The sequence below is a fragment of the Barbus barbus genome, assembly GCF_936440315.1.
Source record: "Barbus barbus genome assembly, chromosome: 14".
In the NCBI taxonomy this organism is placed as follows: Eukaryota; Metazoa; Chordata; class Actinopteri; order Cypriniformes; family Cyprinidae; genus Barbus; species Barbus barbus.
This window is the reverse complement of record NC_136742.1, coordinates 21,569,107-21,589,755: the sequence shown is the minus strand read 5'-3', so window position 1 is coordinate 21,589,755 and position 20,649 is coordinate 21,569,107. Positions and strand designations below refer to the sequence as shown.

Here is a 20,649-nt window from a genome sequence, read left to right as displayed (position 1 = left end):
GGGTATCTCTTGTTCTTTGAAACCACAATAATGGAGAAGACTGCTGACTTGGCAATGATCCAGAGGACGAACATTGACGCCCTCCACAAAGAGGGTAAGTCACAGAGAGTCATTACTGAAAGGTGTGGCTGTTTACAGAGTGCTGTATCAAAGCATATTAAATGCAAAGTTGACTGGAAGGAAGAATTTGGGTAGGAAAAGCTGCACAAGCAACAGGGATGACTGCAAGCTTGAGAATACTGTCAAGCAAAGCTGATTCAAACACTTGTGAGAGCTTCACAAGGAGTGGACTGAAGCTGGAGTCAGTGCATCAAGAGTCACCACACTCAGACGTCTTCAGGAAAAGGGCTACCAAGCCACTTCTGAACCAGAGACAACATCAGAAGCGTCTTACCTGGGCTGTGGAGAAAAACAACTGGACTCTTGCTCAGTGGTCCAAAGTCCTCTTTTCAGATGAAAGTAAATTTTGCATTTCATTTGGAAATCAAGGTCCCAGAATCTGGAGGAAGAGTGGAGAGGCACAGAATCCATGTTGCTTGAAGTCCAGTGTGAAGTTTCCACAGTCAGTGATGATTTGGGCTGCCATGTCATCTGCTGGTGTTGGTCCACTGTGTTTTCTGAAGTCCACAGTCAACGCAGACATCTACCAGGAAATTTTAGAGCACTTCATGCTTCCTTCTGCTGACAAGCTTTATGGAGATGCTGATTTAATTTTCCAGCAGGACTTGGCACCTGCCCACACTGCCAAAGGTACCAAAAGCTGGTTCAATGACCATGGTGTTACTGCTTAATTGGCCAGCAAACTCGCCTGACCTGAACCCCATAGAGAATCTTTGGGGTATTGTCAAGAGGAAGATGAGAGACACCAGACCCAACAATGCAGATGACCCGAAGGCCACTATCAAAACAACCTGGGCTTCCATACCACCTCAGCAGTGCCACAAACTGATCACCTCCATGCCACGCTGAATTGAGGCAGTAATTAAAGCAAAAGGAACCCCTACCAAGTGTTGAGTACATATACCGTAAATGAACATACTTTCCAGAAGGCCAACAATTCACTAAAATGTTTTTTTTTATGGTCTTATGAAGTATTCAAATTTGTTGAAATAGTGAATTGGTGGGTTTTTGTTAAATGTGAGCCTAAATCATCACAATTAAAACAACCAAAGACTTAAACTACTTCAGTCTGTGTGCGTTGAATTTATTTAATACACAAGTTTCACAATTTGAGTTGAATTACTGAAATAAATTAACTTTTCCGCGACATTCTAATTTATTGCGATGCACGTGTATGTGTGTGTGTATATAAAAATATTATAATGTTTTATTAAAAGATTATATTTTGATGCCACTAGGTTTGATATTTCATATTTTAAAAAATGACATGAAGTGTGGCTTCATTCTCCAAATATGTTTTGAGTCCAATGTATTTCCTATCAGCCTTTGCCTGCGTGTGTTGCATGTTAATTTAGCCCAGAGGAAATGCAGTTTGTGTGCAGTCGTTTAGCAGACACTTTCAAATAAAGTGTTTCATGTCACACTTATTACATGCACAGTACATTTAGGTGCCTTACTCAAGGTCACCGATGATAGTTTTAAACTACAACCTTGTGGTTGCTCACCCCAGATCACAAAACCACACCACTATGATGAATACGTTGTGTACAGTATTCTTAGGAAACTGCTGCATAAGCTCCTTAAACTGTTTGAAGGGTAGTATAATTTTTTTTATATATTGGCCAGTAGTTGTACGACCTACAGTAAATCTTATGCAAAGGGGAGCTGGAAACAGTTTTCTGGGTCCGATTGCAGTGTCACTGAAAATAACTACCATGTAAAACTCACAGATTGTAGAGGAAACTACTCGAAAAATACTGCTGCGTTTTGTTGTTGTTGTTTTTTCCTCAAGCTCTTAAATTGAATTATTATTTTTGCTCTGTTTTCTTTGTTGCTACTGGGTTGGCTCAAAAGTGCACCGCTAGCTTCCCCGGGTCCAGCTGTCTCGGCCAAACTATATTGGAAAGTGACAGCAGAGCTGGCCCGGGATCTGTGCTCTTATTTGTTTTTTGGTCTGTCCCCATTGTCCTATGAAGCACATTTATAGTAGCACAGATGTGGAGCAGACGCAGGCCTCTGCAAGCCTCTGATAAGAGTATGAAAGAGACGTGACGTCAGAGACTTAGTCTGTAATTAAGAAATAAGAAGAATCAAAACACATTTGAAGGAATGGCTGTTGCTTTTTTCTGTTTTCATTTTAAACGAACAGTTCAATCAAAAAGGAAAATTCAGCCATCGTGTTCTCATCCTCGTCGTTCCAGACCAATATGAGATTCTTTCTTCTGTGGAACACAAAAGGAGTTTTTTATTTTCAGAAAAGTGAAGCAATTTTGGGTGAACTGTCTGTTAAATATTGTATTTTGAATCATCTTGGTGTGTCCGTTAGGTCTTGTCTGCTGTTAATCACGGATTGCCCTTCTCTTGTCCAAGAGGAATTGGATCTCATCAGTGCCCTCTCTCGATTGGAGCAGTTTGGCGTGAAGGTTCTTCCCTTACAAGGTAATGCAGCACTAAACTATTACTATCGTTCGAAAATATGTTCTTCCATTTCCTTCAGGAGATTGGTGCTCAAGCTGACTAAATCGGCTAGAACAAATCGACCATTGGAAAATAAGCCCCTGATGCACCTCTTTGTGTTTATGGCTCTGTTCGTGTTTGCGTTTCCTGTTTGGTTTGAGGAAAAAATCTCATAAAAACACACAAAAGTAAAACGTCAAAACCAGGGCTAGATGATGTATCAAAAATATGTTTTTCAGATTAGTGGTGATTTATATATAGTTTTTTTCAGCAAGGATCCATTAAATTGAACTAAAGTGATCAAAAGAAAAGACCATTTTAGTTTTACTGAAGTTTATATTTCAAATATTCTGACCTACAGGCAGAAACTGAAATCAGAAAAACCTGTATTAAGGACTGTAAAGAGATGGACTAATGAGACAGAGCGGGTTTTACAAGCCTGTCTCGACCTTACTGATTGGACTGTTTTCAAAGCTGCTGCAAACGATTTGGACGAGCTCACAGAGATTGTAACATCTCATATCAGTTTCTGTGAGGATATGTGCATTCCTACCATGACTCATCTAACTTATAACAATGACAAACCATGGTTCACTGCAAAACTCACACAGTTCCGTCAGGCCAAAGAAAATGCTTACAGGAATCGGGACAGAGTCGTGTATAAACAGACCAAATACACACTGGAAAAGGAGATCAGAGTGGCAAAGAGGAATTATTCCGATATGCTAAGGATCCAATTCTCTTCCAGTGACACTGCTTCAGTGTGGAAAGGTCTGAAAGACATCATATTTTTTTGTGCAATTAATTTTTTGTTCACAAGTGCAAATTCCATAGTAGAAGTCATCACATGTGCATCACATGTGCAAATTCCTCGTATGTGCAAACATACCTGGCAATAAAGCTACTTCTGATTCTGAAATAAATGCAGTTATCTTTCCACTCAAAAATAATGATCGTAGTTTCCACAAAAATATTAAGCATTTCCTGTTTTAACACTCCTACTTTAAGTAGAAATGTTTGTTGATCACCAAATCAGTAAATTAGAATGATTTCTGAAGGATCATGTGACACTGAAGACTGGAGTAATGGCTGCTGAAAATTCAATTTTGCCTTCAGTAGATTCAGTAATTACATTTTAAAAATTAATAAAATTTGAATATTTTAAATGTTATAAAATTTCACTGTTACTGTTTATACTGTTTTTGATCAAAGACATGCAGCCTTGGTGAGCAGAAGACTTTAAAGGACATTAAAAAACTTAAATATCCCCAACTAATTTCGTTTTTATGTATTTCCTCTGAAATGGCTCAAAATATTAATTTTCCCCAAATTAAAACAGCCGTTGTTGTTGCAATTAGTAAAATACAGTAAAAAAAATAAATAATTACATATCCATTCAATGCATATTTTGAATTCAATGCATTTCCACAGTTTTGATTTAGGTGAACATTAGGGAGAATTATATTTAATAATCTTTGTCTATGTTCCAGTACAGCAATAAAAAGTAATTAACAGCATGTGGAAGTTTTTTTTTTTTTTTTTTTTTTTTTTTTTTACAAAAACAGCTTTATGCATGAAGAGTGCCACTTGGGTCAACCTTTTTGAGCATTATCGCATACAGATTTGATATATCATCCAGCAATGGTCAAAAAAAAAAGTGACTTTTTTTTTTTTTTTTTTTTTTTTTTCTTGTCAAGAGTAAATGGAGTGATTCTCCCTGGTTCATGCTGTGAAAATTGAAGAGTGTATTAATGATCTGTTACAGTCGTAAGATGCATTACACATCACAAAATTGTGCATTACATTGTTGGTCTATATACACCTTAACATATCTAGCCGTTGTAGCATCTGCTTATGATCCTTGATGGTCATTGTGGCTTTATGTCTTAAGAGACCCCTTTTAGCATTTGACATTGGCTAAATAATTCACAGACCTGGCCCCACACTCTACATTTATCTGTTCTCTCCATTGGACTTCAAACACATTCCAAGAGAACTGACCCTCTGTACCAGGCCTGGCTGACCAGTGGAGTACAACACACACACACAACACACACGCATAGAGATATTTCCTTTACTTAGACCATAATTATTCAGTTACAAAGGTATCTGGTATAGGCATGTGTTGTTTGTGTGTTTCCTTATTATATTAGCCTAGTGACCACTCGTTATTTGTATTAGTAAGCTCTAAATACTCATATTCGGGTGTATGAATGTATCTCTGGTTTAATATCAGCTAGATGTCTCGTTCTTGATATCAAAATGATCTGCTCTTTATTTCTCAAACAACGATGTACACTGTGACCTCGTGAAATGCATCATTCTATTCTTATGGTACTGTGGGAAGAATTACACTGATCGAGCAGAACAGTCATAAAACATGCAAATGAGGTGTCAAGTGAGACAAAGAAACACTTTCCCGCTGAAACTATGTGCCTTGTTATTGGTCGAACTGACCAGAAATGGGTGTAACTGGGTCAGATAAAACTTCTCCCACACCCAAAAGACGCTCTCTTCTCTTCACCTTCGGCGCCCTGAACAGGCACATAACCGTGGAAACCTCGCAACTCTCCTTTCGGGGGGAGTCCGAGCTTCTGGCAATTTTGAGTTCAGTAACTTTGGCGAGTTAACTTCGGACACATCAACCCATGGCTGGAATAACAAAGCTTTCACTCCTAAAGGAATTCATCAAGAATTAAGAAACGCATTATACATGCAGTATAATGATCATTGTGACCAGAGAAATAATTTTCCTTCGAGTCAATAGACGATTGAAACTCTCCGTACTGCGGACGAACAAATCATTTTATTGTACTATTAATGCTACAGTTAATTCCTGAAGATGAATAATTGATAACAACCCGTTATAATAAATTGTTCATCTCACTTTGAGCTAATTTGCTACACCGTTGCACCACGACTTGCTGTTTTCCCCTATCAGAGTATTTCAAGTATTTCAAAGCAGTTATGTTGTGCTCAGCCTAGCTGTTTTAACACAAGAACGTGTCCTGTGTGGATGCCCGTTAATTAAAACTTGCATTTTTATTGTATTACTGACACTGTCCTCAAGAGCTTTTCTCACACATTTCCATTTTCAGTTTTCTGCTAGATATTCTATTGAGGTTGCAATAGAGATATCCAGTAAAACCAATGTTAATATTCAATCTGGACATGTAAAGCGGACAGTCATCTATTGTTAATCTGTTGTTATCAGCAATGTACATCTGTGAGGAGACAAAATCAAGATATCATTGATAATACAACACATGAAAAGTGAAGTAAAAGAACATATTTCTAAAAAAAGGAAGGCTTCTTTAGCCCCATGTGTGCTTCTCCCAGCATCCTTTTGAAGAAGTGAAGAAACTGTTTTATCTAGTCAAGGCAAGACCAGGAGCAGCTCCACTCTCCATCCTAAACTTACGAAGGAAGTCTGAATACATCAAGTGGAAACTCTCCTTGAGCTCATTCGCCCTTCATGACCCGAGTGGCCCCGTGGCTGTCTATGCACTCCAGTCTTTTTCCTAGCTGGAGACGTTATACACCCGACTGTCAGCCAACAGGGAGCTGTAGCCTGCCTCAAAGCTCAACTCACTGCTTAATTTATCTGCTTATTTACCATGTTCTCCAATTCATTTAAATCTGCACGTTTTAACTTTACAAGTAAAAGTGAGCGATAAAGCTAAACTGTAATCAATGATGCTCACGTTCAAGTAAGCGCATAGCTCTTAGTGCCACACACAGATGCGTGGCTGTTTTTGGAAGCAGATTAATGGCTTTGGCAGGTGCTGCTGATGGCTGGCTGGTCTGTGTGCGGTTCAGGTGCTGCTCCCGCGGTGTCTCCTCAGAAGATGGAGCTGTCTGCCCCCCCGCAGGCCTGTAACTCGCGGCCTGCTCGGCCCCCTGCCTGCTTCAGACCAGTGTGACCTCCAGCACAGACCACTTCCAGCTCAATATTTTAAACTGTGCTCAGTCAGACAGCTGAGACGTGCTTTGTGTCTATCCAATTACCACACATCACAAGTACTTGCCTGTTATGACAGGAAGTGAGGAGAATGCATGCAGTGAATTTAGTGTTTTTCATATTAAATTTTTTTTTAGTTTAGATTTTTGCTGTTTTAAATGGAATGCTAGCTAATGCATACTGCACAGTGCAGACTTTATATGGCATGCTATTTTTGAAAATTGTATGTAATGAAGTGTGTAGTATGCAGCAAAAAAATATTTATATATAATGTAATATATACATAGTAAATATGCACAGTATACACACATAGTGTAAACAAAAACTCTTATTGTGGATGCGATTAATCGTGATTAATTGTTTGATTAATTGACCGCCCACTCCCGTTCACATTGCACCAGAGTTACCGACCGCTGCCGCGTTTTATTCGGGAATTTAATCCCACGTCGCAAGAAATCTGGTCGGGTCCCGCGGGAATGCAGACCTCTAGCCCAGGGTCTCAAATAGTACAAATTCCCCATCATTTTGACCAAACAGCCCTTGTTGTTAAATTGATTAAAAATAATTAAAGCAATTCATTAATTACAGTAAAAAAGATATATGCTTTACAATTGCATGAAAAAAGTGTCTGTCACAGGCAGTTGTGTGTATGTTGGGCTATGCCTAAATATATGGCCATGTGAAAAATTATGTAGAGTTTGCCAGAAATTCTTACAGAGGTTGTAAAGGACATCTAGTAAAATAAATCTTAAAATTAAATCTTCTGCTTTAAAGCAATGGGTCTCCAACTGTCAGTGTGTTTTTGAGTAAATATATTTTCATGTGACAAATTATGCACAGTTTACCAGATTGTATGCTTTACATTTTGGCTATTCTAGTCTGTTCATACTGCATTTCTGCTCGGCCTTAACTTTTGGTCTTTGTTTTGTTCTTTTCTCTCATTTCCTCTTTTTGTCTCTGCAGTGCGTTTGCAGACGGATCGTCTATCATTGATAAAGGAGTGCATCTCTCAGTGCCCTACTGCCTACAGACAATCCACTCTCCTCCTCAGCCTGGCCAGACTGCTGCGTGTTGCAGGTAAAACCGAATGAAAACTTCCCTCAGCATCAGGCTAACGGTCCGTTTATGTAGGTCCGTTGCAGAAAAACGCTTGAACGGAAGTATTTCCAGATATGAAGATTCATCTGCACTGTCACAGACAGCCAGCCACAGCAGTTACGATGAAAAATACCCACATCAGTTCTTGGCATCGCTTCAGCCAGGACTTTTAGTCGTTAGTCAATGCAGTCCTCAAAGTTATAAATATTTTCATGCCATTCCAAAATGACAAGACAGTCGTTGCAGAAGGCAGCGCATTACAGCGTCTATTTCTCGTAGATTAAACAGTGCTAATATGTAAGCTTTAAAGTGTGCGTTGAATCTGTATTTGCCGAGTCAGCAGCGTCATGTCTACGGGTGAATAAATAGATGAATACGCATGAGTGAGCGATTGAATGAATAAGTAGACATTTCTTTGAAGTATACCTTGCTCAGGGGTTAGAGATTAATATCACATCGGACAGCCCAGAAAGATGTGCATCAGAGATGTGACCTCATGAATCTACAATCAGTTCCATGAATCAGCATGATTTTACATTTACATTTACATTTATTCATTTAGCTGACGCTTTTATCCAAAGCGACTTACAATTGCTATATATGTCAGAGGTCGCACGCCTCTGGAGCAACTAGGGGTTAAGTGTCTTGCTCAGGGACACATTGTTGTCTCACAGTGGATTCGAACCCGGGTCTCTCACACCAAAGGCATGTGTCTTATCCACTGCGCCATCACCACCTCATGATCTCAGTAAAGCGAAGGGATTGTATAACGATTGGTCTTTAGCTTTCTCTCTATCTTTCTTTCTTTGTGAAGTAAATGTGTTGTGCAATTTTGTAAGAGTGCATGTGTGGATCGAAAATACCCAATTTATGTTTGTATATGGCCACATGACAACACATGCTGTGTTGTCGGCTGCAGATAATTGGTCTGCACTGTTTTGTCCCACATTTGGAATGTTTGGCTTTCTGTGTTTCTCAAATGCAGGAAATGGCAGTGCGTAATCACTGGTTCTACCAGTACTACCTCCAACAAAATTGAGTCCCACTGACAGAATAAATGGGCACAAAATGCAACCCTGGTGTAAATTAGGCACTTTTCATGAATAGGGTACAAAATAGGTCCTGGAGCTTTTAAAAACTTCAAAACTCATTTTATTTATTTATTTGTTTTGAACTAAATGGTCAGTGAAAGGTGGTTTTTAATCTTATAATCAAGATAAGCCTTCAACCTTAGCTCATATAGTATTTATTTCTCTCTCTCTCTTTTAGCGCTATTCGTTTTAAATGGTCTGTGCTATTTTGCCAACCTTGTTTACTCAATTTTGGACATTCCTAGCAGCATACATATTGGTTAGACATAATAAAAAACACATTTGCAAATTTTACATACATTCATATTTCATATCATTTAATATATACCCTAATATATGATGTTTCAAATAAATGCTGTACTTTTGAATTTTGTATTCATTAAAGAAGAAAAAATTGAAAAAAAGACTATATTACTGTGTTTTGGTCAAATACATTCCTTAGTAAGCATCAGAAACTTCTTTCAAAAACATTAAAACTATCTTATTAACCAAAAACGTTTGAACAGTGGTGTTATTTGCAATATTTATACTTATTAGATCTTTTTACTTATGTTAGCTTGGGTAACAAAGTTGAGTAATTGAGCTTGACTTGAAAACAGTTAACAGTTTTTGCAACTGAGAAATATGAAATTATTACATGTCACAGTTTTAATCAGCGTTTAACAGGGGTAACAGCTAAATATTAAATGACGTATATTACAACATATTATTAATAAAATCACCAAATTATGGAAAAGTCTCAACATTGTAGTACAGTTTAATTGTTGAATATCTCACAAATGGTAAAAAAGCATGTAGCTGGCCTCAAAAAAAAAAAAAAGTCATGGGACACCCGAGTGCTCCCCATTTGTGGAAAGTATAATTAGTTAAACGTTTTTTTAAATCTCTTTCGGCCACTTATTTGTGAGCCAGCATGAATGTCGGTCGTCTTCTCATAGACGACCGACATGTAGCGATCAGTTCTTGTGTTGGTTGCAGGGGTAATTGAGGTGACTCTCTTCTCCTCTGTGGATGTCAGGCGGATCAGTATGCAGGACGTCAGAAGCTCTTCTTGTCGTATATAGTGGAATTGATTAGCTCTCTATGAAGTGACTGGGTGTTTGCTGTGCTAGTGTTTGATGTATTCACCTTGGCTTACCCTCGACTAATGGCCGTAGGGCTGTTTTGTTTGTGCGCGAGCGTCAGTGCTCCTGCGCCTGTATCTGGACTGGCATGAGAGAGGTGAAACGAGGAGAAACAGACAGCAAGAAATACTCCAAGACTTCCATGTCACACATGAATCAGTTTGGAATAAGGAGATATTTCACTTCCCGTAGTATCAACCCTTTTGATTTTTCAGGCGAATAATCATATCCATGGGATCGCAGGCGTTCGCGCACATGTGCACGCTCACTCTCCTGCCTCCGCTCGTATTATTGCCTGTCTGGCCTTTGATGCTCGACACGCACTTTAATGAAAAAGACAACCCCCTATCACTGTTTTCATCAGGCTTTGTGGTCTTTTTTTATTTTCTTATTTTGGACGGAGATCAGAGCTGTGTAAGAGGGCATTCTCTGATACGTGATTGTGATATTTGTACAACATCTAAGCAGCCGTCCAGGAATTTATCAGAAAAACATCTGAAAGGAAATGAATTTACTGCTGAGCAGTTTCATATTCTGGACCTTTGCGCTTCCATCAGACTGAACATTTGAGAAGTAAAGCGATGTTTTGTGGCGTATTTGTTAATATACACTGAACAAAATTATAAAGGCAACACTTTTGTTTTTTCCCCTATTTTTCATGAGCTGAACTCAAACATCTAAGACTTTTTCTATGTACACAAAAGGCCTAATTTGTGGCCAGCCTAAGGCACACCTGTGCCATAATCATGCTGTCTAATCAGCATCTTGATATGCCACACCTGTGAAGTGGATGGATTATCTCGGCAAAGGAGAAGTGCTCACTAACACAGATTTAGACAGATTTGTGAACAATATTCGAGAGAAATAGGCCTTTTGTGTACTTAGAAAAAGTCTTAGATCTTTGAGTTCAGCTCATAAAAAAAAAACCCCACTTTTTCACACAGGGCCATGTAGGTTTGGGTTTTGTTTTCCCTTCATAAAAAAACCCTTCATTTAAAAACTGCATGTTGTGTTTACTTGTGTTATCTTTTGATTAATATTTAAATTGTTTGATGATCTGAAACCTTAAAGTGTGACAAACATGCAAAAAAAAACACTTTCACACCACTGTATATATATGTATGTATATGTGTGTGTGTGTGTGTATATATATATATATATATATATATATATATACACACACACACACACACACACACACACACACACACACACACACACACACACACACACACACACACACACACACACACACACACACACACACACATATATATTAGGGGTGGCACGGTACATGTATTCGTACCGAACCGTCACGGTACGGACATCTTGGTTCGGTGCATGCGGTCTTACGACGAATACAGACAATTCACCCCCAATCCTGAAGTGGTGCCCACAGTAATGCAACGCTGTTTGATAACCGCCAGCAGAAGAACAGCAAATGCCATGTAGCGCCATACAAATCCCTTCTAGCCTTAGAGTTGCGCACTTGAAAATAAAGCCCACTAGACAATGACCATGTGCTGATTCTGAACGCGTCTCTCACATAGACTGAGTGAGTCAGTTTTCAATAGAGTTTTCATTTATGGGTGCACTGTTTCTTTAAATGTTCCAGAATTTGTCATATCTCATGGTTGTGTGATGTTTTGGTGTGTGTTTAGGTGATGATGAGGTCAAGAGGAAGGGTCAGGTGCTCACGCTGCTGGCAGAACAGGCTCTGCACTGTCAGGACTTCAAGGCCTCCTACATCCACTGCCAGGATCTGATGGCTGCAGGTAAGCCGGCACAGCTCGACTTTAAATCTCTCTTCACTTTCTACTTTGTTTTAATCCAAGAAATGCACTGTGGATTTTCAGGGATAAGACTTTTTGTATTCTTTAAAATCCTAAAGCTTAACAGTTTTAAAAGAAAGGTCCTCTGAAATTATATAAGGACGAAATATTACAGTAATTTTGTTGTCTGTTCCATTTTTTTTTTTACATAAGCCTATTCAATCTATTTCACCTCCCTTTTGCCATAGTTCTTGCGTAGTAACAGTAATATATGTCTGCCCTTGTTGCATGTATTATTGATAGGGCAGTTGAAGCAATGACAGGAAGTGATTGAGAGGAGAGAGAGCAATGAGATCAGGAAAGGACCACAAGTAACCACACACAAACCCATTCATGATCAGTATTAATATGGTTTCTGTGTAAATTATGATATTTGCTATAAAAAATATGGCATAAACGTTTAGAAGCTATAGCTCTAACATTTGTCAGCAGACAAAAAAGTATATTTTTTTAAATCTATTTAAATAATTTAAAATTCTAAATAAATATACACTACCATTCAAAAGGTTGGGTTCAGTAAGTTTTTTTTTTTTTTTTTTTTTTTTAAAGAAATTATTACCTTTGTTTATCAAGTACATTGATCAAAAGTGACAGTAAAGAGATTTACAGTGTTTGATTTGAAGATTGAAATAAATGCAGTTTTTTTTTTTTAAAAAAGGCAGTGCAACTGAGATTTTTTTTCTTGAGCAGCAAATCAGCATATTAGAATGATTTCTGAAGGATTATGTGACACTGAAGACTGGAGAAAAGGCTGTTGAAAATTCAGCCTTGCCATCACAGGAATAAGTTAAATTTAAAAAATGTTGTAAAATAAAAAAACTGTTATTTTAAATTGCAATATTTCACAATGCTTCTATGTTTACTGTATATTTAATCACATAAATGCAGCCTTGATGAGTATAATATGAGCTTGTTTCAAAAACTTAAAGAAATCTTGCCACCCCAAACTTTTGACTGGTACTAAGTGCAAATAAAATAACAAATGCAAATGAAGACGATTCACTAAAAATAGCTTATTAATAATGTAAAATAACTTTAATGAGTGTTTCTGTTGTAATAAAACCATCTTCAAAAGAGTCTACAGGGTTCCCACAGTATTTTTAAGCATGTTCCTGCAGACTTGTATATGCTAGTTTGTCTAGAAGTTGCTCTGTGTGAGTGCAGTCTCTTTAAAATGATTTAAATCATTATCCATTAACCATTAAAAAGACATGGAAATTAATTATTCAGAGGTAAATCATCCCTACAGCATTAGAATCTGCTTGCAGACTTTTGGTGTTTACCTAAGTGAAGTTTGAATAACAAAATGTTCTGAATGTGATCAGCAGGACCATCTTTATCATTCCAGTCAGATGCATCTGTAGTCAGAGCTCAAAGGTGTTTTATGTGTGTGCGCTTGTGTGGTGCTGTTCAGTCAATGCGCCATCAGATATTGGAAGGAGACTGGTGTTGCGTGCGTGTGTGTGTGTATATGCTTCAGGCTGGGGTAGATTAATGCAGGCTTGAGAACAGAAGATGTGCTAATCTCTGATTGCTATCGGCAGCAGTCTCACAGCCTCGCTAACATCAGTGTGGAAAATGGGTTAGCTTCTCTCCTGCTTCACTGTGTAATTATTCAGTCACTCGTGGAGAATGAGGAAGAGAGGGAGAGTGCTAGAGATTAGAAAGATTTACTGAATACATGAGGCAATAAGCCACGGATGGAAAAACAAGAATAGAATTGCAACAGAATCTTGAAACTATGCTATAGCGAAAACCGCAGCGCTACAGTGGCTGGTGGTGAAGCAGAGGATTGTGGGTTTTGCTGTTTTTGTTGTTGCGGGGCAGATGTTGTATTATCTGTCTGTCTGTCTGTCGTTCTATCTATCAGTCTATCTATCTATCGTTCCATCATCCGTCTGACCGTCTGTCTATCGTTTTGTCAATCGTTCTGTCTATCTTTCTGTCTATCGCTCTATCGTTCTGTCTGTCCTATCTATCTATCTATCTATCTATCTATCTATCTATCTATCTATCTATCTATCTATCTATCTATCTATCTATCTATCTATCTATCTATCTATCTATCTATCTATCTATCTATCTATCTATCTATCTATCTATCTATCTATCTATCTATCTATCTATTGTTGTGTCTATTATTCTATCAGTCATCTATCTGTCACTGTATTGTTCTGTCGTTCTGTCCATCGTTCTGTCCGTCATTTGTCATTGTTTTGTTCTGTCATTTTTTTCTATTTGTTTGTCTGTCTGTCGTTCTGTATTGTTATATTTATAGTTATATTGTTCTATATGTCTATCTGTTGTTTTATCATTCTATCATTTGGTTGTTCTATCTATCTCCCAGTCTTTCTATCACTCCTTGTTCTTTCTATCTTTTTGTATTGTTCTGTGATTCTATCTATCATTATATCTATAATTTTGTCATTCTGTCTGTCTAATTATAGACTTGAAACTTTCAATCTAGGTTTATCACCAGCATTGATTGACAGACTTTCATTTTCTAGTTGAAAATCACTTGCATTGCAGCTACATTATTCCATTTTCATTATCTTTTTTGAATTAAAATTCAAATTGCAATTAAATATTTATGAATTGAATTGAAATGTAAAAGACAGTTCTGAACAGCACATTGGCCCTTGAAAACGTTGGTTGCTAAGCGTTCTCTATGACATTTTTTAACAATTTGAAACAAAAGAAATGCCTGACATCCTCCTTCAAAGTCAGTTTGAAATCTCATGTCTGCCGTATATGACTGCTTTCCATAAATTTCCCCTTTTTTTTTTTTTTCTCTCACTGTAGGCTATAGTGATGGTTGGGATGTGTGCGCTCAGCTGGGTCAGTGTGAGACGTACTCGCAGCTTTCCGCCCGTCAGGAACTGATGGCGTTCGCACTCACACACTGTACTCCCAGCAGCATCCAGAATCTGTTAGCGGCTTCCAGTTCCCTTCAGACGCAGGTGCTTTTTTATCCACTTAGATGTATTGTCCCTCTAACTATTTTATACTGTACATGCAGAGAGAGATGGTTGCTAGAGTCTACATACTATTTTGTATGTAGGCCTACATGAATTATTTCCTGTTATTAATAACTATTAATTGATATTTCAAGGTAAAAGTTAACTCCTGATCTCCACTGCAGTCATAGTTTAAACCCCAGGATGCCTCATACAGTATATTTATAGCTGGAATGCTTTGAATAGTTATTCTATAGAAACATTTGCCAGGTTTCCTGTTCCTTTCTTCCCTAGTTTCTGTGTAGGACACAGTATGCATAGACAGACTTAAAACTGAGCTTTTAACTTTTAGAAATCGCCTCCAACACATACTATTACTCCCAAAGCACTCTTTCCAGCTCAGGTCGCCTCTATCTCCCTCTGTGTTGACTACTTTGGTGTCAGGCTGCTTTTAGGAAAGGCCTAAAGTAGATTTACGTATACCGAGATAGTCGCCACATTGAAACGCTCAAAAGAAAACGTATTGAGGAATGGAATAGTAATTTAAAGTTTTACTGCCGTGCCAAGTATAAATACTGCCAGAACGATTAAACATTTAAGAGCTAAGAAAATTTAAGAGAAAAAAGGTATTGTGCTGAAGGGCTGGAATGAGAAAGTCAATGTTTCGCTCTCCTCTCTTGTCTTAGGTTCTGTACCAGGCTGTAAATTACAAGATTGATCCCTCTCAAGCCCGGAGAACGGGCAGCAAAATGTCTGAGGTAAAGAACCAACGCTTCTGCATACATCAAATCATAGGTCTTTATTTGTTGTGACACTTTTGAAGTAGTGTTGTTACGGCACCAAAATTTCTGTATTCGGTACCAATACCAGTGAAAATCCACGGTTCTCTGTACCAATTTTGGTACCAAAGCAAAACACAAAAACATGCTAATTAAAAAACACATTGTTTTATTAATAAAGTTAAACAAAAATAAACTATACAAAAATCAATGCCATTCTTTATGCTTATTTAAAATTGTTTCAAGTTTTTAAAATAAAAGTATGGAAAAAATAAAGTAAACAAATTTCACCCAAAAGTTTTTGTCATATTTCTGCTGCCGCTGAAAAACAACTGTAAACTGTTGTCTGTTTTAGGGTTTGCTGGTGTGTTTCATGATCTTCCTGCAGCTGTAAAAGGAAAATATAATATATTTAAAGCTGAAGTCCGTAACTTTTTTTTTTTGGTTAAAAATTATCCGAAATCAATATTTGAGCAAGTACATAACCAGCCAGTGTTCAAAACTATCGCCTTACTTTAGCCCGATTCACAACTAGAGATTGACCGATATATAGATTTACCAATATTTTCCCCGGTATTTAAGTATTTTTCCATAATCGGATATCGGTTTTGTAATATCGGATTCACCGATAAACACCGCCATCTTGTGGGTGTTTTGAGAATTGCGCGCAGGATCGCAATTGCAGCGCATCTGAGGGGAGACGAGACAACAACAACGGCGTGCAGGTACTTGATTTGCTGTAGTTAGTAAACATTTAATATTACAGTCATTAATGCACAAATTAGATGTATTACATAAATGCCTGATATATAGTTTATGCAACTTGGCTCTAAGAAATATGATAAATAAGATACTCTGTCAAGCCCTGTCCCTATAAAGATATAACTTTGCCTGAAATAACACAGCCATGAATTAGAGCATGTTGGAAATAAAAGCACTGAATTGAATTCTCTCTGTGGTCTATTAGTCTCGTGAAGTCGGAGTCACGTAGATAATCCGTCAAGTCCTCTCCAAATAAAGACGTAACTTTGCATGAATTAAATAATACAGCCATGAATGATTGCATGTTGGAAATAAAAGCGCTGAATGTAATTCTCTCTCTCTGTTGTCTATATGCTCATCATTAGTCTCGTGAAGCTGCTTTCATATTGCAGTTCACTCAGCGGGTCGATGCTCAAGAAATGCTCAGCACGGCCACTGCATGTAACTTTTAACAAGATTCACTTTTTTGAAGCACCCTAAATTGTATTAACACTTACTATATAACCATTATTTTGTTTATAAACATCTAAATTAATACAACTCTATGGAAATTCTCTGCAATCGATCGCAGTTTGAGTAGCCTATAGTTCTGTGTAAATGCATAGATAAACCGCGCTGTCAGCAGCATAATTTAGAGCATGCAGGTGAGAAATGCAATAAAATACAATGCTTGTTATATTCCAATATTCCAGAGAATATTATTCCGTGAATTAACATTATCCAGTGAATTATTCTTCACTCTTTCGCCTATTAAACAGCTTATAAACCTACTAAAACTGTAGTTAAAAATGAAGTTGATATGACTCCTGTCCTTTATTTATTTTCTCCATTTGAAAACATTAGACATTCTACGTTTATTTTGCTTACTGCTAATATTAGTGTTGCTGCTAAAGCTTTTTATAAATAAAATGTTTTTTATTGTTGTAATACGAAGATTAAATTTAACATGACAGGGCTCTAGACTGCGACCAAAATGGTAATTTTTTGCGAGTTAAAATTTGATGTGGTCACTTTTGTACGAGTGCCTGGTCTGCTCTGCTCCAAAGCGTCTGCTTCATACAGCGCGCGCTGCCAGCCGCAGCACATTATAGCAGGAGTCAGATTTCACTGATCACGCGAAGAGAGGTGCTTTCAGCGCGAGCACTTCGTGGGTAGAGCCTGGTTTATACTCGGCGCGTCAGCACGAGCGTGAAGGTGCACGTCGCGGATGGAGCGCAACGGAGGATTTTGTTTTCAAACTAAAGTAAAAGACCGCTTCTTAAACCAGAGAAGGTGAACATGCTGGTATTCTTGTAGAAAAAACATGCAAGTCCTGTCAGCGACAGCCAGTTTAGTTTTACTTTTTGTTTTCGTTTTGAGAAGCTTATCTTTGCTGTTTACCTCACGTTATGCTATGGAGGCTTTCCTTAATTTAAAAAATATATATATATATATATATATTAATATTTATTTGCTTCCTCAGAGTTTACTAAACATTCTGTAATATGCTCTGTATATAGTACAGCATGTGATGTGTCCTATGCCATGCCTCGTCTTATTCGTTTTTGTTAGTAACTGTTATGTAAGCTAGTTTGTCATTGTCAACTTACTGTTTTATTGTTGTTGTGCTTTTTAATTAAGAATAACAATGAATCCATCTTTTGTTTTAGTCTATAATAAAAAAATGAAAGGTGTATAGATATAAGCAAAACGGACAATTATCTTTTCTTGTAAAATGTGACACCAAGATCGCAAATTTGAAAGTGAAAGCGCACGAAAAAAGGAATTCCTGTTCACAAAATTTAAATCACAAATAATACTGATAAAAAAGAACGAGTTGAATGTTGAACACTTTCGTTACCATATAACTATAAACTATGATAAAAGTTAATCAGCATGCATTGATTAATCAAATGTTCAAATGTGCAAAAACAAATTGCAACCAAATTATGTGCTCGTGCGACCAACTGAGAAAGTTAGTCGCAAAAGTGAGATCAGTGGGAAGAATGAGTCTAGAGCCCTGCATGAAAGACTGCTAATTCTCAAAACATTTTTTGTTAAGATGACTGAAAGGAGGAAAAACCAAAGTGAAGTATGGACTTACTTCACGCAGTCATTTATTTACTTTATAACAGTAAATAAATATCGGTTCTGCATATCGGTTATCGGGCACATAAACATGCAAATAATTGGTATCGGTTATAAAAAAAAATCAATATCGGTCGATCACTATTCACAACAGTAAGCTTATAATAATGTTTTCTTATTTGAGTGGTATGGGTAGGTTTTTGCGGGAAATTTGAGCATGTTGCCGCGTCATTACGTCACGTCTGTAAACATAAAGAAGTTGTCCCAGCTATTAGGCTATCGACCTTTGAGGATCCTGCAGGTGGTGGATCATGTATAGCCTTTTCTCACAGCACCTGGAATACTTAAATGTATCATTTTGATGGCGGATTGTAATCCAGAAAGGATTATGTGTTTATGAAACGCATGTGAATCAAATTAAATTATATTCCTGTTTTAAATGTGTAATCCCAGGCTATCTGTAATCAGAAGCACAAGATTTGTATTTTAAAGAAAACTATTTCGAAGGGAGCATAGTTTGCTTTTTGGGTTAAAAGAATTTCTTAATATGAAATTCGAATGACAATTAGATATTAGACTGTACAGAAATTGAAATCTACACACACACACACTATACTCATAGTCACACAATGCTGATGTTTTTAACATTAATAATTTTAAAATAAAGTATAACAATAATAATTTGCACGGTTAGATGTGATATGAGCTAACCGATCTTTAGATTAAATCACCATTGGTAGCGCGATTTATGGTAATGCTTTTTTCCTCAGTTGGGCAGAACAAACGTGGCAGACTTGTTTCTTGTTCAGATGGTAATATATGGTGAAAATTCTTGTTTGGGTCATATATTCCATGACATAGGCTAGAATCTGTGATATACAGTAAATATCCACACCGGTGCGGTGACTGACAGCTACACATTCAACTCAAAACATTAGATTCATCTGCGCTGAAGCCGTGCAGGAGTACAGCCCACACAAGCAAGATAATTCAGCAAGAAACTTCAATTCCAGGTTTTCAAACAGAGATGGTGACAAAGAGGCAAAACTTATGGACTGCAGCTTTAAGTAAAGCAATGGGTTGAATCTGATCAAATGCAACATTAGATCATTGACTCCAGCTAAAATATAACTTTTCAGGAAATAACAAACCTCAGCTTTTATAATTAATTTAGATAAGGTTACATATATTTTAAGACAAGTGTATATCAAATAGATGGAAACGGTAGTTTTGTTCATTTTTTTTCTTAAAAGGAATTTAGCTTTTCATCATTAACATTTTTCAATCATGACAACTCTTGGAAGATTTTAGTATGGTGATGGATATGACATTGTTAATAGATTTAGTCTTGGTGGAATAGATCTGCTGCGCTGCTGCTGGTGGTTATTGTTGTAGTTGTAAATTATTGCTGCTGCTGCAAACAAGTACAGGAACGTGCTACTTACTAGAGTTTCATGACTGAACTAGACATGTACGTGTGTGTGTGTGTATGTAAATAAATATTTATTGTATGTATGTAATAAAAATAATCTTGCATCTATTGAATAGTAATAATAATAGACTATATATATATATATATATATATATATATATATGTATATGTATATGTATATATGTATATATATATATGTATATGTATATATATATATGTGTATATATGTATATGTATGTATGTATGTATGTATATATATGTATGTATGTATATATGTATATGTATGTGTCTAGTTTTTGTTATTTAATCATTATAACTATTATTGTTATTATTTAATATTAATAACTATTATTTTTATTATTAGTAGTATTATTATTCAATAAATACAAAAATATAAACTTTATTTATTTTATTTTTTCTAGTAACATGCACAGAGAAATAATTCACAATAGGTCCATGAACCTGCAATAAGAAAGTAAAAAAAGGGGCAATTTGGGCTTCATGCTGTCTGTAAGCTTTCGTTACGCATTTTTACTTGAGCACCATTGCTTCATTCATGGCTATAAAATAGTAAAATCTTCTCCTGCATCATTACATTATAGTGGGCTGTAAAGCACTGCCTTTGACTGAACTCTAAGTTCAATGCTTCAATAACATACTCTCTCTGCATTTTTCATATTGCGCAAGTATAGCTTCAGAGCTCAGCTGCTTTAATAGCATGCGCTGTTTTCACCTTACCATGAGAAAAGATGCCACAGACATGCTTAAAGGTTCATGTGCACACAAAAATACATTTGCATAAATGTGAGTGCATTGTTTATCTGCTAAATGTGCATTTAAAGCTGAATGAAGTATTGATGAGGTCAGATTTGTGGTTTGGGTTTGTACACACAGTCACAGTGTTTCTGACATTTTTGAAAAGTTCACCTCTCATCGCGGTAACATTTAAATATGTACGTTTGTTTCAGT

The 20,649-nt window shown here is 36.9% G+C and overlaps 2 protein-coding genes across 3 annotated transcripts in view; both read left to right on the top strand.

Annotated features, from left to right (window-relative positions):
* The window catches only part of LOC306879751 (enhancer of rudimentary homolog), a 1,222,178-nt gene that overhangs the window by 282,699 nt on the left and 918,830 nt on the right, over window positions 1–20,649 (top strand). The gene's annotated exons all lie outside the window — the stretch shown is intronic.
* LOC306879746 (NBAS subunit of NRZ tethering complex) overlaps window positions 1–20,649 on the top strand; it is a 199,484-nt gene that overhangs the window by 79,372 nt on the left and 99,463 nt on the right. For both annotated transcript variants that reach the window (XM_079432914.1, XM_079432913.1), the window contains exons 31-35: window positions 2,447–2,559; window positions 7,502–7,615; window positions 11,513–11,626; window positions 14,486–14,643; window positions 15,327–15,398. In XM_079432914.1, the coding sequence (XP_079289040.1) occupies window positions 2,447–2,559; window positions 7,502–7,615; window positions 11,513–11,626; window positions 14,486–14,643; window positions 15,327–15,398 (571 nt within the window). The remainder of the gene's footprint in view (window positions 1–2,446; window positions 2,560–7,501; window positions 7,616–11,512; window positions 11,627–14,485; window positions 14,644–15,326; window positions 15,399–20,649) is intronic.